At 47.4% G+C, this 24,197-nt stretch overlaps 1 protein-coding gene and 1 non-coding gene across 2 annotated transcripts in view; both read right to left on the bottom strand.

Moving 5' to 3' along the window:
- FAT2 (FAT atypical cadherin 2) overlaps nucleotides 1–16,095 on the bottom strand; it is a 62,793-nt gene extending 46,698 nt beyond the window's left edge. Inside the window, exons 1-2 of the mRNA XM_024217055.1 lie at nucleotides 12,831–16,095; nucleotides 11,768–12,082 (exon numbers count right to left, since the gene is read on the bottom strand). Coding sequence (XP_024072823.1) covers nucleotides 11,768–12,082; nucleotides 12,831–16,095 — 3,580 coding nt within the window. The remainder of the gene's footprint in view (nucleotides 1–11,767; nucleotides 12,083–12,830) is intronic.
- Nucleotides 7,241–7,325, bottom strand: TRNAR-UCU. Its single transcript is given in 2 exon segments — nucleotides 7,241–7,276; nucleotides 7,289–7,325. It is a non-coding gene; the product is annotated as a tRNA-Arg (tRNA).
- Nucleotides 16,096–24,197: the final 8,102 nt, after the last annotated feature.

Genomic DNA, 24,197 nt, shown 5'->3' on the forward strand with positions numbered 1-24,197 from the left:
GGGCCCTTACTCACGCAAACGCCGACTGAAGTCAATGGGAATTTGTGTGAACACTGAGTGAGGACCTCCGATTTGGACCAATAATAATACTTACAATAACCAATCATAATGCCTAGGGAGTTTGTGGAATCTCCATCATTGGAGATTTTTTAAGAGCAGGTTAGACAAACACCTGTCAGGGATGGTCTAGATAATACTTAGTCCTGCCATGAGTGCAGGGGACTGAACTAGATGACCTCTCAAGGTCCCTTCCAGTCCTATGATTCTATGATAATGCACTATCATAGTAAGCGTAATTACAATCTATTGGACTTTCCATCTGAGAATCCCAAACAGCTTTCCAGACATTCATTAAGGTGCTTTGGCACCTTTAATATCTCTGCAATGTAGATATTATTATGTCCTTATTCCAGATGGACAAATGGAAGCAGGGAAGGTTGAGGACCATGCACAAGGTCACAGAGTAAGTCAGTGGCAGAACTGGGAATAGAATTCAGGGGCCTCTTTGACAGTCCCCTGCTTTAACCATTAGACTACACACCCTGTTACTAGGCAGTGTGGCCTACTAGCCTGGACTAGGACTCAGGAGACCTGTGTTCTATTCCCACCTTTGCTATTGGGTGTCACTTCCCCTCTGTGTGCCTCAGTTTTCCCATCTGTAAAATGGGGATAATGATACCACCCTCTTTTGAAAAGCACTTTGAGATCTGCCATTGCAAAGCTAGACATTATTATTATTTACGATTTATAATGAGCACAACAAAAATGTCCTCTCCTCCTTGTCTCTCTTTATTGGCATGACCGCTCTGCAGAGGGGGGAGAGCACAGGGTATGAGAGATTCCAGACGAGGCCATTGCTAAGGTGTATGTTTGGCTTAACAACCACATTGGAGGGGAGGGATAGCTCAGTGGTTTGAGCATTAGCCTGCTAAAGCCAGGGTTGTGAGGTCAGTCTTTGATGGGGCCATTTAGGGATTGGTCCTGCTTTGAGCAGGGGGTTGGACTAGATGACCTCCTGAGATCCCTTCCAACCCATATATTCTAAAGGCACCTTTTTAAAACCAGATTGTTTCACAGGGTTGCCTGCCCTCAGTAACCATACTACACAGCAGCTGTGTCCACTGGCTGGCCTCCCTGAATCTCATCCATTGTCTGCTACACAAATGCCAACTCCTGGTGAAATATCTCCACATGCAGAAAGTACCTTTGAAAATAAATGGGGAAAGATTAGACTTTACCTTGCATATTACAGATCCCATGTGGGAATAGACTCTCTATATTTTTCATATACTACTGAACATGTGTGTGGTGCAGTGTTGCTAACTCCAGTGATTTTATCACGAATTTTGGGACACATGGTGCTTTAAGCCCCAACTCCTGGAGTCGAATGATGATGTGAGAATCTCAGCTTTCATTTTTTTTTTTAAAGTAAGTTGTTAGCCCTCACAGTTAGGGATAAAAGCTTGAAAATGCGACTGTGTGTACCCCAAAGGCTCAGGAACCAGAAGGCAAATTAAAGTAAACCCCAAATATATAGTTAAAAAAAACTCGTGATTTTTAAGTCCATCTCATGATTTTTGAGGCTTGACCTAGGACTTTTGAACACTAGTTGTTGACTAGTGTGCCTGGGTGGTAGTGTGTGCCCGTAGCAGTCTGTCTAATAGATATGTAATTCTCTGTGCTTACATCATCCCTGCTTTCATTCACCGCCTGCTGTCAGTTGGATTTGCCTTTAAAAAGAGAGTGGAAGGCGTCAAATGCCATTAAACATTTGCAGGGGTGTCAAAAATGACAACCCAAATGTTTTAATATCCTGTTTCTGATCCAAGGGTTAATACATTTACTGGACCGATACTGTTGTTTTAAATTTTGTCATAGGTACTTTTGTGTACACGTGTCTAAGTGCAACAGACAGCAGAAAATCACATGTGGCTGCGAGAAACACCCTGCAGCTGTGGCAGCTGCCACTATAAATATTTATCTGATGCATTTAAAACAGTAAACCTGGTCTCCTTAATGTATCTTATAACAAGAGTTTGGATACATGTGATGGAGTCGTCCCCCAATGATCATTTCTACATCGGAGCAGAGGTAGAAGAGCAAGAAGCAATAATACAGCAATCAAGGAATCTTTGAATCTGTCCCTTGTCATAGAATCATAAAAATGTAGCGCTAGAAGGGACCTCAAGAAATCATCTAAGCCTCTCCCCCCGCCCTCCCGCTGAGGCCGGAACAAATATATCTATGAGAACAAGTAAGGCTCTGATTAAGCAAAACACTTCGGCACATGCTTAAGTGCTTTGCTGAATCAGGGCCTAAATGCTGAGTCATAAGCAGTGGTGCTTGATGAGACTGCTGAATCCTGTAGCAATGGCTTACGTGTGAATAGCTGGGAGAGGCGGGTGGATGCCAGGTGGGTAAGTGGATGTGAAAGGGGGAACATGGGTGAAATGTATGCAGTGGAGTTGTAGTCATATCGGTCCCAGGATTTGATAGCTGCTTTGGGATTTGATAGCTGCTTTCAACTACCTGAAAGGGGGTTCCAAAGAGGATGGATCTAGACTGTTCTCAGTGGTACCTGATGACCGAACAAGGAGCAATGGTCTCAAGTTGCAGTGGGGGAGGTGTAGGTTGGATATTAGGAAAAACTTTTTCACTAGGAGGGTGGTGAAGCACTGGAATGGGTTACCTAGGGAGGTGGTGGAATCTCCTTCCTTAGAGGTTTTTAAGGTCAGGCTTGACAAAGTCCTGGCTGGGATGATTTAGTTGGGAATTGGTCCTGCTTTGAGCAGGGGGTTGGACTAGATGACCTCCTGAGGTCCCTTCCAACCCTGATATTCTATGATTCTATATTAGAGAGACAAGATGGTTAAGGTGATATCTTTTATTGGACCAACTTCTGTTGGTGAGAGAGACAAGCTTGCGAGACCTGAAGAAGAGCTCTGTGTGGCTCGAAAGCGTGTCTCTCTCACCAACAGAAGTTGGTCCAATAAAAGATATTACCACACCCACCTTGTCACACTGGTAGAAAGTTAGTCACAAAAAGGAGGCCAGACTGAGGGCTGGGCTGGTGGTGGAACTGAAAACAAACTGGGTTCTGGCTGAGCATCACAGCAGCTGGGAAATGAAGGCGTAGAGGGTGGGTGGACTCGGTCCTACTGATCATCATTCTGTGATAGACGTATCATGGTCCATGCTAAACCTTCCCTGTGGATAATGGAGGATCCTGCTCACCAGCACTGGTGATTTTGCTTTATGTCCATAACTCCTGTGTACAACGGGGGGGAGGGGGTGTCTCTCTTCCATTGGCTTCTCTTTCTGACCCCAGGGCAAGCTCCACTAGGGCAGACTTGTTTCTGTGCCCCCCACCCCATGCCCAATCGCAGCTAGTGATGCCTCTCCATGGTTTGTTAACCAGCCTGCCTTGAGCCCAGCAAGTGCGTGTGGTTAATGGTTAATTGCTCTAAGTCCCAAACAGAGCTGTAGTGCTGCACTCCTGCCAAGGCACACAAATGCCAAGTGTGTTCACACAACTCCGGCAGCTGAGTACTCGGAGCCCCAGAGGCTGAGACCGGACATGAAGTTCAGGGGAAGCTAGCTGGAATTAATACCGATTTTTTCTTCTCGTTGCTATTCTGTTACGCACACTCTGAAATCAGAGGGCTAGAGTGGAAGGCAAAACCATTACTTCCCTTAGCTATTGTGCCCTGAAGAGATGTTTACACACAGCTGTTTGAACCACTTCCTCCTAGGAGCTGGAAAAAAGCACCCGCTCCCGATCATTGCTGTTTTCCTTTCTCATTTGGCCAACACCGAGCAGGCTCTCTAATGGGATTTGAAATCCACTCTGGGTTTTTTGGCTGACTTCCTTGTTTGTGCCCCAGTGCTCAGTAATGGGAAAGGTATCTTGTCACTGTTGGGAAAGGCACAATGACTAGCCAGGAGGCTGGAGCTCCAGAGGCCAACTCAGCCCCTACACACAACATGGAGGTTAGATGCCATTGAAGCGGTTAACTCCCTCGAGCTTTTACTGCCCGGGTTAATCATTGAGCGGGGGGGACCTTTTTACAGAATCCCAGACAAGAACCAACACAAACATGTTTACTCCTAGGTCGTCTCCTCCTCCTAATAATCTTCAGGCAGGCCCTGAAGATCACTTGCAAACTAACTCAGGTCCTGTATCGGCTTTAAAGTTCTTTTCCAGCTGGAAGAAAAGTTTGCAAGGCCAGGAATGCACAAGCCCTGTGCTTGCAGCCTGTCCGAGCCCACGTGCTGAGCAATGGGAACAGATCATTTCTGCCTGCAGCAACAGAATGCTTCCTGCTCATTGTCAGACTAAGGAAAGAGAAAGCCAGGCATGTTGGAACAGGAGCAGCAACCAACAGCGCATTGGTATCAGCCAACAGAAAACAACAGCTTCTGCTGGCAGAGCTGGGGATAGGGTTCTGACCTCATGCCCGGCTCGGGCAAGAGCAGAACCCAAAGAGTTAAAACAGGGAGCTCCAAGGTCAAGGACACCTGAGCTTTTCACCACAAGGTCCTGAAAAAGGAGGAGGTCGTTTGCCTGAAATCCTCTTTCTCTCTTCTATTGTCCCCTTCCTTCTTTCATTTCTCCCCCTCTCATGTGCTTTCTTACCTACCTCACCCTCTTTCTTTTTTTCTGTTCTCCCATTTTACCTCCTCATTAGACCCCTCACCCTCTTTCTTTCTTTTGACACAAATTGTTAATGGTGAAGGCAATGAACCATTGAAACGAACTATCAAGGGCAATGGTGGATTCTCCATCTCTTGATGTCTTCAGATCCAGACTAGATGCCTTTCGGGAAGATATGTTTTAGCCACACAAAAGTTACTGGGCTCATTAAAGGGACAACTGGGTGAAAGTTAATGGCCTGTGACATACAGGAGGTCTAACGGTCCCCTCTTTCCTTATATCTCCCTGTGACGGAATGTTCACCCCACACTAGACCACAAAGGGTTAATGTGGCCCAGGAGGGATTAAGTAATCCAATAGGCCACATCTGAGGGAGAATGAGCCTTGATGAGCAAGCCCTGATTAAGGATGGAGCCCAGCTGAGTAGGAGCAGGTGGGGCTAGTATAAAGCAAGGAAGTTTACAGCAGAAAGGGGCTGCAGTGTGGAAGCCTGCAGTCATTCTCCGGACTTAGAGAGGGAAAGGAGGAGACCCAGGAGTAGAGAGAAAGTCCTGGGATCCTGGCCCTGAAGGAAGAGTTTACCTAGAAGGGTGGTGGAGCAGAAGCCCAATAGGGATGGAGTAGGAAAAGGCTCAGGGAAACTGCAGCAATGTTTGGGATGGTGCAGACTTTGGCTGGTGATTAGAGGGTCCAGGAGCTGGAAACTGGAGTAGTGGGCAGGCCCAGGTTCCCCTGCCAGCTACTGGGGAAGTGGCACAGCCTGGGCAGTGAATGGGAAGGCTGCCTGAGACAGTTCATATGGAAATAGTATAATATTCCAGAAGGGGGAAAACACATATTTTCACCAGGGTGAGTAAGGGCTGTGCAACTGGTCCTTAAAAAGTTACATCTGGGATGACATTAGCCCAGTAGTAACATGGAGCCATTGGAAATAACCAGGGGTCCATACATTCCACCATCCTGTCTCTGACAGTAGCCAGCACCACATGCATGAGAGGAAGCTTCAAGAACCACCCCTCAGTGGACAATTCTGGACAAAGCTAGCCAGCAGGTGTAAGGGATAGGGGTGCAGGCAGTCTGGCCTAGCAGTCACAGCTGGGCTGAGGTCTGCAGGAATCAGGGTCAGAGTCAGGCTGGAGATCAGAGGCAGTACCAGGCTAGAATCGAGAGGCAGGAATTGGGGTCGAAGTCAGGATGGAGACAGAGACCAGGTGAAGTCTGGCAGTACAGCAGGCCAAGGTCTGTGTGGTTGCCCAGACAACTTCCTGGGGTTAAGTAGGGGCAGTTAGCCAATCAGAGAGCCTCATGATACTGTCACTCTGGATCTCTTGGGTGGTACGTCCTGTGGCACCTATCCTCCACCTTGTTCCCTGACTACACTTCTGTATGGCTGCCTAGTGGCACTGTGGGAATATCAGCTGCTCTGGGTTCTAGTTACCAGTCCCTTATACAGGGGATGCTTCTTTCTAACCCTTTAATGGTTAGTTTATTCCCTAAAGCATAAGAATGTATATCCCTTATCCAATGTAAAATGATTCCATCTAATGTGACAGTGGATGCTCTCATTCTCCATATAAATATCCAGCCCTTTTTTTGAATCATGCTTAGCTCTTGGCCTCAGAGATGTCTTGTGAAAGTGAGTTCCACAAGCTCCAAGTCCTGTTCCTTTAAGGATGCAAAGTGAGATTATGATTGCACTGAATTTCAGCATTTTGAGTGAAGTCAACAGTGAGTGCTTTCCATGATGAGAATGGTTTCCCTGGTATCAGGGTCACCCCTGACACCATCAGATCTGCCCTGCATATTGCTGATTAGGAGTGAACAGTCTTCACTGCTGTAATTCATTTGGAAAGAAGCAAATGCTTTCCAGGGTTCTTTAGAACCATGGTTTGTCTTTGAAGAGAGGTATCTCCTGTGTTCAGGTCAATGGAGGTCACTGCAAAGGTGATCTGAGCAAGGGGTGGTTTCACAAGCACCTCTTTGGTTTGTGTCTCCAATTCCTAATTCCAAGAGTCAAATTCAGGAATGTGAGAGCTGGTAATAAAAGCCGGAGGATTTGCAGCTGGAACAAACCCAAGCATGTAAAGGCTTGTTGCAGGAGCATGAGGGTAGAAACCCAAGACTTATTCTGGCTTCAGCTTTTACAAGGACTTTAAATCCAGTCTCATCTGCAAGTCAGTACTGTATGCAGCCCTCTGTTTAGAGGTGACAAAGAAAAAATCCACCCCACAAGTATTGCCAGCATCATGTAACAACGCTGCAGAGTTGATGTTAGAACAGTCTGCAGTTTCCTAAACCTTTTACAGTCAGATGGGCACAGTGTGCTCAGTGGGACAGAGCAGAAAACAGGTGTATTAGATCTGGGTTAAAACAATGCCCAACATAATATATGGAGATACACCTATCTCCTAGAACTGGAAGGGACCTTGAAAGGTCATTGAGTCCAGCCCCCTGCCTTCACTAGCAGGACCAAGTACTGATTTTTTGCCCCAGATTCCTAATTGGCCCCCTCAAGGATTGAACTCACCACCCTGGGTTTAGCAGGCCAATGCTCAAACCACTGAGCTATCCCTCCCTCGCAAAATGTGACTCTGCTGGGACTCGAACCCAGAACCTTTGAATCCCTTCATCCTCTAGAAGTCCAATGTGCTATCCATTGCACCACAGAGCCACCTTTTTCAAGGGAGAAAGACTGGGGATGTTATACGTCAAAGCAGCCCGGGCGCAACTGGCACATTGCTGCTCAGATGTCCTTCTTAAAATCAAAGTCTGAAGACCCACAAATGACATTGATTCCTGTGTCTGTAGGAGAGTGTCACAGAAGACGACATGCTGAGCATGATCGGCAGGCACTGCTTGCTGCAGGGTCATTACAGACAGGCGGCTTCACTGCCAGACTTTCAGCCTCGCCTACTCCAAGACAAAGATATACATGTGTTGTACAAGACATGACATATCTGAGGGCACACAGCTACTGCAGGTCCTAGAGAATGCCATGATAGCGGATGGCCTCTGAAAAGGCAGAGCATACCTCTAAGCATAAACCACATTGATCCTCAGGTACGAGGCTCCCAGCTGCCTCCGGTTCAGGCATTTGTGTGACTTTTATAGCCAATGTAACTAACTTACAAGACCACACCCCATTAGAGCTCACAGCAGTAAAGCAGAAAGTGACCTTTTCCTCCCTGAGAATAAGGTGCCCATGTGTCTCAAAGCACTCTTAGATCTGCACACTGGGAATGGGTTGGGAGCCCAGCTGATAGGTGACGGATCAGGCGAATGCATTCAGGCATGTTTCCCAGCCCTGGTCTCCTGAAAGGAGGAACTCGGGTTTAAAGAGGGAGGGGAGCCATGTCTGCAAGTCTTTCCGGTTCCCTCCATGGAAAGAAACACACAGGGAAAGAAATTGGTTTCTGGAAGCAGTAGCCCCTCCGGATGCAGGAACCCAGTTGTAGCAGAGAGCTCAGAGCTGGAGGGTGTTCCCGAGGGAGAGATACTGGCTGAGAGAGTAGTTGGTGAAAGGTACCAGTTTTCTGAGGCAAAGTGGATACCACGTATTCTACATTTCCTTGTCTTCAGGACAAGTGACCAAAACCACCCTGTAACATCGACATCCTCAATTCCCTCCACAGCACCCCCTCGCCACCTGCAAACTCCCCATACACTGCAACGCAATTTACATCAAAGAATGACTTCCGAATACTAGGCAAAGCCAATGTAGATGTCTGCAAACGTTTCCCGCTAAAACTACGTCTCGCAAAAACTCAGCTGCACCATCTGCTAGGCTGGGCTGGGGATATTCCATTGCCAGTGGCAGGAAGCTCTCATCTTCACTGTGTTTATTCCCTCTTCTTATTAACCTTTTGTTTATTACCCCTCTTCTCCGCCCTCTCTCAGGTAGCCGAGAGGGGGGGACAGGGTTGAGTCCTTTATGCGAGCTCTATGCTGTCTGGGGAAGCCCCTTGTTGAGGGGTCATTCTCCCGGGGGCCCTTTCTGCTCCCTGTAAAGCCTTGTGGCTCTGAGAGACTGACTTAAAGGGGACTGAATTCCTATCGCTCCGCAGAACAGCTGCAGTGTGGGCTGCGTCCACCAGTGTGTCTCAACTCCAAACAGGACGAACCTCCCTCTAGGACTGAGAGGTGGAGTGTAACCTCTGTGGCCCCTGCAATTCTTGGCTTCTCTGAGACCACCAGCAAAATGACAATTGGGGGGAGGGGGCCCTCTGTCCAGAGAGAACTACACTGAGACCTGCAGGGGGTTGGGGGCTCAGGGCAGGGGGTTGGGGTGTGGGGTGCAGGAGGGGGTTGGGGTGTGGGCTCCGGCCTGGCACCGCTTACCTTGAGTGGCTCTGGGGTGGCAGCGGCACACAGCGGGGCTAAGGCAGGCTCCTTGCCTGCCCGGGCCCCGTGCCGAATCCCAGAAGTAGCCACCATGTCCGGCAGTGGCTCCTGGGGGTGGGGTGGGGCAGGCGGCTCTGCCAAGCGCTGCCCTCACCTGCGGGTACCTCCCCCACAACTCCCATTGGCCACGGTTCCCTGTTCCCGGCCTATGAGAGCTGCGGGGGGCAGTGCCTGCAGGCGAGGGCAGCGCATGGAGCCCTCTGCCCCCGCCCTCCACCAGGAGCTGCAGGGACGTGGTGCCGGCTGCTTCTGGGAGCGGCGCAGGGCCAGGGCAGGCCGGGAGCCCTCCTTAGCCCCGCTGCGCCATGGGGCTGGCAATCCTGCGGGCTGGATCCAAAGCCCTGATGGGCTGGATCCGGCCTGCAGGCCGTAGTTTGCCCACCCCTGACCTAGACTGTGGTGTTCTCCAAGTTTAGGAAGTTTCCTTCTGAGTGTGCTGTTGGCTCATGACTCTGAAACCTTTCTGCCGACTCTCATCTCTTCAGTATTTGCTAAAAGTGAGTGACTAACAACAATAGACTCTGTGGTTTCCACTTGAAATTACTCAGAGCTCATAACTGAAGAACATAAAGAAAGTAAGACTCCCAGTCATGTCCAGTCACAGCCACTTCTGCCTCAGCAAATTCAGTCACTCAAAATATTCTCCTGTCTTTGACTGTTGGGTTGATCTCAGAGTAAGTGTGGTAGACTTTGGAAGTGATCATTTATAACCTCTTTTAGAGCTTTGCTGGTTCTGGAATTTAAACCCTTCTAGAACCTTTCACGGTCTTTCCTCCAGTTAGTAAAGAAAGAGAGAGAGGCATTTTTTGCCTTTGAAAAAGCATTTAGAATAAAGAGCTAGAATATTGAAAAAACCTCTTCAGAGTGTGTTAAAAGCTCTAGAGGCTTCATGGTGCCAGAAACTTCTCCGAGCCCTTTCCCCCTCGCTTTAAATTTAGGTAAAGTCACTGTCGACAAAGAGCAGCATTCTGCCTTCCACCACTTTTCAGCCGTCGGTAGCCTCAGGATGAGACACAAGAAGACTGTAGTTGAAGCCATTTTAGTGGGGCAGCCAATACGTTCCCTTCCTCCTTGTGAAATCAGCATTATGTTAACAATAAACTGCCGACAGGCCAGAAATTTAGACAAGCTGTGACTTTATCTGGCAACAGCAATCAATGCCTTCTTTTTCATTTCTGTATATACTTGCATGTAAACCTAGGGGTGCGTGCCAGTGTTTCCAGGCAATTGTTTTGGTTTTGGATGACATGCGAGTAAAGGGGAAGAGAAAGGAAGCTAGATCAAGTTTGGAAGCAGGTCCTCTCGCTGCTCCCAAGCTCTGAGTTTAAAGAAGAGACCTCCCACCAAGTGATAAGGTCACCTCTCATCAGATGCACACAACCCCGGAGATGGAGAGGACAGAGAGAGGGATAGGAGATGGCTTATATGTGAGTGACGCATTTTTTGTTTGTGTACAGACATTTCCCTTAGAGGTGAATCAGCTGGTTTGGATTTTAGCCTGGTTATTCGAACATAAAATTAGAATATTGTTTTTACGTGGCTGCTGCAAGTCTCTAGCAGAGTGACTAGTTACCGGGGGCGCAGAGGAACGTAGAGCTGCAGCTGCTGAAGAAGACAGATGGGTGGGAGGACTCCAGCACCCACCAGGTAATATTATCCAGCATGTCGCCATTTGTGGCCAACATACAGTACCATCTTACAGGGAGTACAAAAAGAGTCTCTATTGAAACCTAGAGGTTCTCACCATTTACTATATTATACTGTAGCCGCCCTCCCCCCCCACATGGTCAACTCTACAATATCTCAACATCTGGAGACCACCAGTCCCCCTTCTCAACAAGCCAGGGGAGGGGTTACTAGAGACTGATGAGCAACACCCATTGCCAAGAGCTGTTAGTTCACTTGCCTCTTCAGTACGTCCAGCTGCTGTAGCATACTGAGAGCAAGGAAGTAGGCATAGTTCAAAACTTTAACCTGTTGCACTATCGTGGTGCTGTACATGCCAGATTCATTTACTCAACCCCATCCCATACTCAGAGTCTTTGCCCTCCTTTCCCCAGTTCCCAAGAGCTGATATAGTGAGAGGCCTGGCAGAGCTTTCATTTTCAGACCGGCCCCGTGTCAGACTCTCATAGTTTGGGGAAGCAGTTTACACTAGCATCAGTGGCCTTTGGAAGGCTCTAACGGATCTGGCAATTAATGCTCTGAAAGATGTAGTCTGGAGTGATGGCAGAAAGAGGCTGAGTCAATGCTGCACTAATACCACTGACGAACCAGAGGAGTCCCCCGGTATAGCAGAATTTGTTTTGATTGATCCTGTCGTATGGAGATCATTCTATTCCACAACCAAAGAGTGCCTTCCAAAAGGCCATTTCCTGCTGGGGCTGATACACTTGCCGCTGGCTTACACTGCTCAGGGGGGCAGTTGATTGTAAATATTAAAAACAATTTCTTTGATTCTCTTTGAGGCTCTCACAGAGGTAAAACAATCTTGTTTCTTTCTGAGAGCTGCAGATAAAGACTGTGACCGCTTGTGGGAGTGCCAGTGACAGACAATCGGCCTCTTAGCAGACATTGTACCTGGGGATTTGGATATTTGAAAGAGTCACCGTTAAACTGACCCACTTCATGAGAGGCCAGCTGTAATTTAGCAGCTGTGCTCTCTCCTGCACTGAGTATGCTATGGAGGCACGGAGTCTGGTTAGTCCTTACCTGTGACAGGGTCAATGGTGAAGAACCCTTGAGGGTTTCCATTTACGATGTGGAAAGTCAGCTTCCCTGCGGAGCTGCAGTCTGGGTCCCTGGAATCAAGCTGAAGGACAGAGGTATTCACTGGGGAGTTCTCCATGACAGAGGCGTAAAAGACTGGTCTCGACATCTGGGGCGGGTTGTCATTGAGGTCGGTGACTTCAATATAAACTTCGGTCACAGAGGACAGAGGAACGGAACCTCGGTCAACAGCTAACACTGTCAGCCAATAGTGAGATGTAGATTCTCGGTCCAGTGGTCCCACGGTCTGAATTGTACCTAGGAGAGTTACCAAAAGCTCTTTCAATGGATTCCAAGAATTCCAAAAAACATGCATGACAATCCCCTTAAAAATTCTGGGTTGGAATTTGTGTGTGGTCCATTAGCAGTTCTGTGTTACCAGGCAGGAGAGCTGAGTCTCAGCACTGAATCTGGTGCATGGGGTAGGGCTTATCTCAGAGATGAAGCTTGCACACCTTGGGGTTGTTGGGTGGTGGAGGGGGAGAAAAAGGTGTGAAATGCTGCAGGAGTAGACCCTGACGCCTGAAGTGACTCTTGATTTAATACCCTATCAGTCCAGCTGAACAAGGTGCATGCACACCTCACTCTGCTGTGGGGCCTACAGCTGGCCCAGGCAGTCCTGGAGGTGGGCAATGAAAACCAGGAAGGGGACAGGGAAAGTGTGTCTGGGACATACACCAGTCCCAAGTATCCCTGAGCAGCTTCAGGGGGTGGGGCTGTTATGGGACTTTGGCTGTCTTGCAAGGTATCTTCCCCTTGCAGAACCCCTTAGGGAGGCAGGAGATCCACACATTGGTGAATTCCCATTGGGAGCAGCTGCCCCTGCTAGCTCATGGGGTTGCACATTCCACTCCCCTGCACAAGCAAGGGTGATTTGAGCCCATGGACTTTGCAAACAGAATACAGAAAGGGTCTGTTGGGTCAAAATTCAGACCAACCACAGGATGTCACTTAAGCCAATCTTCACAGTGCCCCCTGACATACCCTTACACCGGCCCGTCATTACCTGTGTCTTCCTCAATGCGGAAGACGGCCAGGCCAGTGCCCTCTCGGATGAAATATTGGAGTTCTCCATCCTTCCCCTTATCGCCATCCTGAGCTGTTACCGTCATCACCGACGTGCCCTCGGGGCTGTTCTCCTGCACCCCGCCGCTGAACACAAAGGAGGCAAAGCGAGGAGGGTGTAGATTCTCGTTGACGTCAAGGACATCAACCGCCACGTGGCAGAATGAAGAGCGAGAGATGGGCCTCCCGCCATCGCTGACTTGTATGGTCAGATTGTAAAAGTTCCTCGTCTCATAGTCCAGCTCCTTCTCCACCCGGAGAGCCCCCGTCAACCTCTCCATCTGGAACGTCCTCTCCTCGTTGTTGATAAGACTATATTTTACCTCTCCCCCAGAGCCAGCATCAGGATCAAAGGCTTCCAGGAAGAGCAGAATGGTCCCCAGGGGCAGGTCCTCAGGGACCTTCACATGGTTCAGGGCTGGGATGCAGTGTGGGGAGTTGTCATTTACATCTTCCAAAGTCACAACCAGATCAGTGACCGAAAACAGCTGGTGGCCCGTTCTAGGCTGGTCCCTGGCTTCTATTTTTAGCACATAGCGAGGCCACAATTCTCTGTCCAGGGGGCCAGTCACCGTCACCTCCCCGGTGACACTGTTAATGACAAATTTATCAGTGGGGGCTAGGAGGGAATATTTTACCTTCCCATTGTCATCTGTATCAGCATCTTCTGCTTTCACCTGTGCTACAGTTGTCCCTGTTGTTACATCTTCTGGTATCACCACCCCATATGCACCTGGTGGGAATTTAGGAGCATTGTCGTTGGCATCCAACACATTCACAGCCAAGAGTTTCCATGATGACCTCTGAGGAGTGCCAAGGTCATACACAGTAATGTTAAGGATGTAGAAGCTGGTTCGTTCATGGTCTAAAGGGGAGAGAACTTGGAGAAGACCCATTTCTATGTCAATTGTAAAGCAACTGTCTTCATTTCCATCAGTGATCACATAGACCAATTTGCCATTAAAGCCAGTGTCGGGGTCAACAGCTGCAAGGTCAACAATGGTTGAGTTGACTGGGGCAGTCTCCATGATATCGATAGACCTTGGAAAGTTGTCATCAAACTGAGGTGCATGATGATTCACATGATACAGGTTCACAGAGGTTTCTTCCTCCAAGCCTTGGTCCTGAGACAGAGACTCGATGGAGTGGATTATATTCTCCGTCAGCTGCTGCAGCACCCCTGTCTCCTCGCACTGCATGTCGACTGGGAAGCCTGGGCTGACCACAGTGATGTTAACAAATGTAGGTGAAGCATAGTTCTCTCCATCTGTTGCAGTTATTTTCAGAGAATAGAGGGGTGACTGCCCAGCAGGAAGATCTCTGAGAGAGGTTCTAAGGGAAATGACTCCAGAGACGGGATTCAGGTCAAAATGCTGCAGCTCATTGCCAGAGGTGATTTGGTATCTTACGTGCTGCAGGTCATCTACATCAATGGCAGATACTGTGACCACGGGGTGCCCAATAGATAAGTCCCGTGGGATGCTTCCATTGCAGTTTGCCTTCTCGAACACTGGGGCATTGTCATTCAGGTTGTTCAGAATGAGGGAAACGTAAACCTCGGTCTCATGGCGGAAGGGGGATCCCCAGTCTGATGCCCACACACGCAGATGGTACCATCTCTGCATCAGTTCATAGTCCATTGGCTTGGAGGTGGAGATGATGCCTGAGTATCGGTCAATGACAAATGGAACTGCTTTCTTGTTGGCTATGCTGTAGGTGACAAAGGCATTCTCCCCATGGTCATGGTCTGTAGCCTGCACTGTTAAAACACTGGTGCCAGGTGGGACATTTTCATCAAACGTGCCATGGTAGGAAGACTGAGTAAAAGTTGGAGCATGGTTGTTGCAATCAATGATATCAATGGCAACAGTGGCGTAGGCCTGACTATTGGCTGTTGTAACTTCAAGCTCAAAGTGAGACTGGTCTTGGAAGTCCATCGTTCTGACTGTAGTTATGAGCCCGGTTTGAGGGTTGATTTTAAACCCTGTGCTATCGGGGGTGGGTCTCAAAATATACTTCAGTTTTGGAAAGACTGGAGTGATTTTAGCCATAGCAACTTGGCTCCCAGGTGGGGAAAATTCACTGAGCTGGACTCTGTACACTTCCCGCTGAAATCTGGCAGAGACGTACTTGGAAGGAGGTAGGTGGATAACTCTAATCTGCGAGCACAGAGGTGGTTTGCTCTTGTCCTTGGCCTGCAGACTTAGATTGAAACCAGAGGGGTTAGCCAACCAGTTGATCTCTTTGGTTGACACAATCATGAACTCATTGCTCCCAACAAAGGATTTCATGGCTTTGAAATGCCTTCCTGGATCTCCGGCCACAATATCAACGGACTCGATCCCGGGTTCTGAACCACTTGCTTCCACAAGCAATGTTGCATAGAGGAGGTCCTCGGCAGAGTCAGCTGGTGTCACTATCACTGAGGTAATAGCTGGGGGCTTCCCGGCAGATGGCTCCACTTGGACCACCAGACTAGCTAGGTTTCCGAATCCATTGCCCTCGGAGATTTTCCGCATTCGGTCCACAGCCAGGACCTGCAGCTGATGTTTCCCTTGGTATGTACCATTCAGCCTCCCGGCCGTCATCACTACTCCGCTGGTGGGGTGCACCGTGAACAAGTGTGAGCGAGTGTGGAGGGCGTAATAGAACTCTGCATTCTGACCCAGGTCAGCATCCGTGGCGCTGAGCACACTGATGGCAGTTTTCGGAGGTGTGTCTTCTCTGATGGTGACTTTGTACGAGGGGGGTGAAAAGAGAGGCTTCAAGTCATTCCTGTCCAGAATGTGGATCAGCACTTTGGCCCACGCTTCATAGGCAAAGGCTTTCTCTGTGGCTTGAATGATCAACATGTAATTGTCTTTGACCTCCCTGTTTAAAAGCGCCGTGTTCCCGCTCCTTATTCTGATCCTCAAGAAGCAGAAATCCCCAACCGTGTGCTCCTCGGTTTTAAAGAGACCGTCGCTGTCCCCGGAAGCTATTCTGTATTTGACGGCCCACTCTGGGTCCCTCACGTAAATGCCCATTTTGACGTAGCTCTCGACATAGGTCTTGGGGGCAGAATTCTCATAGATTGTGGCGTTATAAAAGGGGTGGGTAAAATGCAAGGGGGAGGAGTTGCCTTTCTCAGAGCTCCCCACGCAGGCCAGACAATGCATCAGAAAACAAGCAGAGCTCAGGACACGCTTCTTTGGAGCAACTTCCATGGTGCGTGAGGCGGGGTGTCTCCTTGGGCCCTGAAGGGAGGCAAAGAACGAACAATTAGTCTGTTAGCTAACATGGATGGGGGCAGTTATATTAAATCTCGTATGTGACAGCATGAAAGAAGATGCAACACAAGGTAAGGATGTGATTGAATTACGCATTATGCTCACATCCAGCAGGACCTGATTTAAAGAAACAGTATCACTCTCCAGCAAATGTCACAAAATAGGAACACAGGAATTACCAGACTTGATCAGAACCATGGTCTGTCTAGTCCAGTCTCCTATCTCTGACAGTGGCCAGCACAAGGTGCCTCAGGGAAACTCCACTGTGGGGAGATGTGGGACAATCTGCCCTAATCTCATCCTAATCCCTAGTAGCTAGAGATTGCATTAAACCCTGGTGCATGAGGTTTTCGGTCCCTTCCAAAACTCTCTTTTGTAGCAATAGCTATTACAACTTAGGGTGACCTTTTTATTCCTATAAATGTTTAGTCCTTCTTTGAATCCTGCTGAGGCGATGTCCTGTATTTTACTGAAACCTGGCTGAGCTGTTGTGTGCTTTCTGAGGTTCCTTCCTCTTGCTGAGTACCAAGACACGAGTGTTTCTGCGGTAGGTACAATCCTACTGCCCCTGCTGCCAGGTTCCTTCACTAGCATCACACCTCAGCCTGTGGATTAACGACGTTATCATCATGAATGTGACTGTCACAAAGACGTGACTGTGACGTCACTGAAGGGCAGCAGATGTGTAATTAATATGGAGAAATGTGATTAGCGAGGGTGACAATGGTTTTTAAATGGCCAGGGTATTTTTTATAAAGCTAGATGAATGCGTTTCTCTTTGCATTAGGGGATGAAACTGGGGATATTCACTGATCATTCAAGTTATTTATAGGTGTCTCTATTTCCCTTGGATATCCCAGGAGATCACTCTCTGGGACTGTCCCTTCCTCTTTTATATTCAAATTGCATATCAAGTACCTGCCAGTTGTTTGGCACCTTACTAATTTAAACAAGAAGGACTTGTTTTTCCAGATGCTTTTTCAAGATTCATCTCTTTAAAAGCCGGGACTGGTTCAATTTCCTAGTTCAACCAAACATTAGGAACAAATGATCCAAACCCCAGTTTGTGTGCATGTATGTCAGCTTCTCTTGCCGAGATGGCCAATAAAGGGCTGTACACTAGACACTATCATTCACACCCAGCCTTCATGAATAAGTAAAGGTCTGTCATCCAGCAGTCTAATTGACTGGTACTCCTTCCTTTCTGGAACAAGACAACTGAAGTTTAGCTATTGCATATGTGGCATGGGTCACAGGGAAGTGCAAATATCAGAATGAGAAGCAAAAGCCAATGTCATGTGGATTTGGTACAGAGCTGGCAAAATCTTTCCTACTATATTATTTCATTTCCAAAAAACTCGACACTCACTGAGTCCTGAGCAAACGATGCAACACACATGTGCTTAAAAAAATCCTGGGAGGACAAGGCTAATCTATCAAGAGAGACATGCAGTTTCTTCTAAGTCTGAGAGCTGTGTTAAAAGATCTGCTTGCTACTTAAGAGAGCAAAAGAGTCTGGCAACATGTAGGGACTTGTCTGAAGCTGCTCCTTTACAACGTTTTCATGGTGGAACCTAGAACGAAGACATGTGGGCGTGTTTGAGTGTGTGTGTGTCCCATAGGGCTGCAAAGCAGGGAGAGTTTTTTGTCTCATACAATACACGTGAGGAGAGTGAGCCAGCATTTAAAAAAAAAAAAAAGTGAACGAGACGGACATCACTTAAGAAGGTAGGATTTTCCAAATGGCATCAGACCATTAACTTTCATGTCTGGTATCTTTTCTCTAGCAGGGCCAATGCTTAATGCTTTAGCATATGGTAAAACATTCCTCCTGACTCCCGCCGTTATTAACCTATGCCCTAAAGCAGTCAATTTAATTACCCTTATCTCAGCGTGCGCAACTACTGATATTATTTTTACATACATAACTATGGCCGAATTCTAACCCCGCGTGTGTGTTTGTGCAATTCCCATTCAAGTCAATAGAAGCTGTGTTTGCCAATGTGACAGCAGAATTTTGCACTTAGCCAATACTAGAATGTTCCCTTCCCTTCCTGCTCTCCTGAAATAGCAATGAAATTCCTATAGATTTTTTCCCCCTTTTCATTTTGTGAGTGGACAATAATCCCTATTTTCAAACTCTCCCACATGTGGGCCCAAGGGAAGCCCAGTCACTGAAGCCAGAGGTTCTCTAACATTTTTGTTCGGCTGACCACTTCCTAAGAGAGCTGCTCATGGACCCACCTGCCTTTCCAACACTCCACGCTCCCACTGCTTATTCCGCCTGAAAATTCCTTTCTGCAGATTACAAGGACCACACTGTGAGAACTACTGAGCTAAGGTTCATTTGGGACAAAGCCCCACAGAATTTAATAGAAAACAGTAATCTTTCTGGGGTTATTTTTAACCATTCTATAGAATTGAATGGAGAATCCTCTCTCTTCTATTGGGTGACTTTAAAAGTCTAAAGAAAGGAGAACATCCCGGGTCAAATTCAATAGGTTTGCAGATTCTATAACCCCTACTAAATATCGATGGCACCCATTGGTGTCTTCCTTATTAAATTTGATCGGACTTCTCCAAAAGGGGAAGCTCTGAAGCTGAGCATGCAGGAAAATCATAGCGTGAATAACACTGCTGTGCTCTTATTTCCCTAACCTAGTCACACCCTCAGGTTGTCTTTTGGTTTATCCGTGGGCAGGAGTAAGGAGACACATAGAGGTTAAAGAGCGGATGGTGTCAGCGTTATTAAAAAACCCAGCCTCTTCCAGTGAAGTGATATGGGGCCATCCTTTCCCTTGCACTAGAGCTCTTACTTTCCAGTGCAAGGAGATGACTCAATGCAGTTTCCATTTATTCTGTTCTCCATTCAGGTGTGGCACACTACCTTGGGTTCCTCAGTGCTGTGTAGGCTTTAGGTTTAGGCTTTAGCCACATTGGTAGGTTCAGTCAGATGGTTTCTGGAAGCCAGCACCTGGAACTTCCAAGTGTGAGGTCATTCTTTACTTAGGTAATGTGATGGAAGGAAAAGGAACCAGAAACATCCTGGGAGGACTCTGTTTCTCTTACAAAGCTTTCATATAATTCAAGCAGTAAAGATCTCCTCAGAGCGTATGAAGTGGAACGAGTTGGAGATCTTTTTTTTGTTTTTGGTAGGTGGGAGTAGGAAAAGAGGATGTGAAAGCAAACAGGTGACAGATGTGTAATCATGTTGGTTAATGTATTACTGGATGGTGCTCAACTACTGCAGAGAGGAGCATGGAATAGAATAGAATAGAATAGAATATGGTGCTCTTTAAGATATGATGTGCTGCAAGTCTGTTAAAGTTCACTTCCTCCTTCTTAAAAGACATGTTCTGTTGTGAAGAGACTGGGCGTTCTAGGGTTCGGTACATTGGTGCTAAACTTCAAGCATAGGAAGCAGCAGATATTTTTAAACAAATCTGAATGCAAAAAAACCTTAACTATCTCAGAATCTAGCTTTAAAATCCTCAAGATGCCTCCACTCAGATCTCTAGCTTCAGCTCTTTCCTAAGAGCTATAGTCACTGTGCCTGTCCCCTGGCTACTAAACTTCCTAGTGTAGGTTCACCCTTTTATAGGAGCCTTTCCCAGCATGCTCTTCTGGGAGTTGGAAACAAGCAGCTGCAGCCCTAAGGTGGCCATTTTGCATCTGTTTTCTCTAGGCTGCATTTCCTTCCCTTCCATTTAACACCTGTTACGGTTTTCCCTGGTTCCCCTTCTTTCTCATTCCTGAAGAAGTGGAAGGTCTTCACAGGCCATTGGTAATGGGAAACAGAGCATCTGGCTTCTTTGTTGCTGCTTTAAATCAAGCCCAGGCTGGTAATGACCAAAAGTTACCATTAGCTATTAGCTGTTTGGTAGGTTCTTACGTGCAATGAATCTGGTGGCTCCCCAGTCACCAGGTCCCAGTGGACAGGTCGGGTGTCGACATTTGAAGAACCACCACCACTGTTGGCACCCTAATGTCAGCAGAGGTCAGTGTGCTCACAGCTGGGATTACCCTCCCACTCCCACAGGTCAGGTTTCTACAGATCACATGCGAGGGGCAGCAAAAGGATTGATTCCACAACACTGCTGCTGCTCGGGCATGACTTCTGTCCCTGGAACTGTTTACCTGATACCTTTCACAGGGACTAAGCTCACAAGAAAAACGGGTCAGAGATGGAACCAGAACACCTAAGAAAGCAGTGACAAAGCTCAGGCAGAAAGCTGGGGAAAATGAATTGCCCCTGGGAGCAAAACTGGTCCGTTATGGCTAGCCTAGGACTCAGGGGAAAACCCTTTAGGAAAAGGCCGATAGAATTTTACAGCAATGGAACCAGTAAAGCTCTGCAGAACTCTAGTAGGTTTCTATGACTTTGAAACCCTACAGATTAGGCTGTGTAGGTGAAGGGTGTAAAATAAACTGAATTTAATATCACAATAAACAGGAAATCGTGTGCAGGGTGTACGGCACTGGCCTGGTGAGGGAATAGGGCATTAAGGGAGAAGAGGCTTTAAGGAGAGGGGCAGTACATAACTCTGAGGTTTCTGCTGCCTAGTTCAGGGATTCCTGAATCATGATTTAGGTGTAGCATCCTGTATAGGGTCTGGGTTTTGCCTATAGATTAATAGAGAATGAAATCCTTTCCGTGATTCGATTACCCTGTAGGATTCTATAGGAGTGACATTATTCTCTATTAAATGTTAATATTCAAAATGGACAAGCTTTTCGGCAGGTTATTTTCTATAGGAAGCAAGAAAAACAAATCCCTTCCACGTCTTTCGGAGCAGTGACTCAAGAAGTGACACAAGAATACTGTGACCTGGGCTGTACACCCAGCTGTGGCAAAAGTTGTCTATGGGGGTTAAATCACACACCCTGTACCGTGATTTTCAGCCCCAGACATACAGAGGGCACTTCACGTTCAGGCCCAGGGAAGCTGTTTATTGCCCAGCAGACAAAACTCACATCCTCTCTCCTTCACCTACTTCCCTTCTCAGGATCCATTCACCTCCTGAGGCCTTTTCCTTCTGGTACCTGGGCGCACATGGGAGGTGGATGTGTTTCTGCTCTCTGGCTTTGGAAGGCCTGACAGCACTACAGTCTTCACAACTGTGATCTGCTTCCACAATCCTCCTTGCACAGACAGTTGCAGGGATTCTACCATTCTATACATTGCTCCCTGTTAAAGTGCCAGAAACTAAATGCCAGGAGATCATTCCTCGGCGATTCAGCTTCGTTCACGAGGACCAAGAGGGGATCAGAATTCCTGGAAGGGTTGAGTCTTATAGGCTCAAGTACCTAGTAAACCCTTCTATTATGCTTTTAGTCAGGCTACATTTTAACTGAGGAACGATCTTGGTGAATCTGAATTAAATATCCCATTTTAGACTCTCTATTAAAAGCGTGTCCAAGAAGTCTGGCAAATTGAAATGAAGAGACTGGTGCGGTGATGAGGCTCAGAGGGGGAAATCCTTTTGACACGCGGAAACTAAATGATCACTAATAGCTGCATGATAAAGGCCAGGCTCAGTTACCCTGTGTGGCTCACAGCAAGCATTTGATATAAAGAAAAGTTGTGAACTGCCTCTCGTAATTTCTCAGAGTGGTGCTAGCTTGTGCTTCTGCAGTAGCAAGGGAAGGCATAATGCGGTGTACAGAGCTTGCATGCTTTTGGGGTGTGCCTCAGAAAAGTGGGGCTAGCCTTGCAGACAGGAGGGGAGGGGGCCAGGGCCAGATAACTCCCTGAGTTCTATCCCCTCCAAGAGAAGCAGGAAAAAACACCCCAAGCAAGTTAACCCTGAACATAGCTGTTGAATTGAATTCATCCCTCGGGGAACTCCACTGCAGTCTATGGGATGAACTGAGCCCCGTTTCTGCTGCCTGCCTGGACTATTTTCGAACGAGAGAAATGTTGATGAAGGGAACAGTCTCCTGTGGATTCCCCCCCGCCCATGTTTCTTTTACCAACTCTAGTCCCCAACACTCTCTCTTTTTTAGACTTAGAAATTCAAAATAAAGCTACATTGTGGTGTACGTGCAATGCAGAGTAATGATATCTCCCGGCAGGCCCACACCATTCGCAAGGGATCCCTGACGCTCAAGCTGTAAATCGCATTATTCCACCTCTTGCCACTGTACGACACATGCACCTCACGGCCCCTCTCATGTTGGTGCCTAGATTTTGGGTGCCCCTCTCAAGACCTCCCTGACATCTGGACGGGTCGAGCCCCCACAGCTTCAGCAGGAGTCACTGGGATGGGAGGCTGCTCAGCACCTCTGAAAAATCAGGCCCATGGGAGTTAGGCACCTAAATACCGTTGAGGATCTGGGCCTAGGTGTCTCAAACCGCGCGCCCCCAGAAAGGAGGCGCCTTATCTGCGTAGCCACTTTGTGGTACTCAGGTGTATAGTCAGGGGGAGGATGATTTTCACTGTAATCCTCAGAGGTATCAACTACTGTGTGCTTGACCAGGAAATCACAGGGTCTGCTCAAACCTTCTGTTTGCTTTCTTTACCATAAGGGCCTGGACTGCACTCTGCTCCTAGAAATGCCCTTTTTCCATGAGACCTGGAGGAAAGACTGGATTTGGGATTCCCATTCTCAGTACCCCCCCCCCCCTTTTTAATTCTTGCAGGACATCTACCCACCCTGTGTCATATATTCCCTGCCCTGCTGCTCCTCCCCTTCATTTCCCACTCACCCGTTTAAAACTTTGCACAAAGCCCGGCCAGAATACTTCTCACAGGACAAACAGGTAGACACATGCCTACCTCTTCGCCAAAGGTTGTAAGGGGGGGAAAAAGCCCTGAAGCTGCTCAAATTACAAATGACAGGGTCAGTTTTATTGTGGTTCTAAAGTGCAAGGGTCACAAAGGAAGACGGGACAGAGCTAAGGGAGCAAATTATTTAGCAAGGTGGGAGCCAAGCCTGAGGGGGGAAGGACTCCAGGAATGTACCTTCTAGCTCAGTATGTACCTGAACAGGAGGAACACACAGCATGAGAAATTCAGTTAGGGCCAAACATTGCAAAATGAAATCAACCAGAAAATAATGACTGTTGTTCAATATAGAAAATGTAGGATTAAAAAGTATATATTTTTAAAGAGGACATTTATCCATGTCACTAATAACACTTTTGATTAACACTGAACCCTCTTGAAAAAAAATCTTATTTGCTTTTCACGACTCATGCCGTTTGTTTACAATTTGCCATTTTCTCTGCTTGGTCAGTGTTAAAAAGGCTGGTCAATTTGATCTTGTAGCTAGATGGTTTCTAGTCAGTTTCACTGCCGTGTGCTCATGCATTAGCATAATCCTGCCATGTTTGCATTACCAGGGCTAAAGAGGCAGGTTGTTGCTGTTTAATACAGGGTTCCACTGGACTTTAAAAAATAAAAACAATGTGATGGAACCATTTCTATTAGTCTTAGGTGTCAGTGTTGCCAACTTGCACGATTTTCGCATGAATGTAGTCTCATGATATTAGGGGCTTTTCTTAAAGCACCAGCTCCTGGATTCATGTGTTGACATGTGAATCTCTGTTTTCATTTTTAAAAGAAAAGAATGTTTCCAGCCCTCATAGTTGTGAAGTAAAACTTGAAAATGCGAACCCTAAGCACTATACCGCCAGAAGACAAATAAAAAGAACCCCAGTTTTATTATTTTTAAAATCTCATGATTTTTAAGCCAATCTTGTGATTTTTTCTGGGGGGCTGACTCATGATTTTTGAACATTTGGGGTTGGCAATGCTGTATGTGATGTGAAAGCTTGTTTGGGGGCAGACTTGACTGGATAGCATCCCTTTAAATCATAGAATGTCAGGGTTAGAAGGGACCTTAGGAGATCATGTAGTCCAACCTGCTGCTCAAAGCAGGACTAATCCCCAGATGGATTTTTGCCCCAGATCCCTAAATGGCTCCCTCAAGGATTGAACTCACAACCCTGGGTTTAGCAGGCCAACGCTTAAACCACTGAGCTATCAAACCAGCTAAGGAAAGAGACCGAGAAGATCACCAGCAACAGGGCACTG

Source organism: Terrapene carolina, unplaced genomic scaffold (genome assembly GCF_002925995.2).
Source record: "Terrapene carolina triunguis isolate 2854851 unplaced genomic scaffold, T_m_triunguis-2.0 Scaffold629, whole genome shotgun sequence".
NCBI classification, from domain to species: Eukaryota; Metazoa; Chordata; order Testudines; family Emydidae; genus Terrapene; species Terrapene triunguis.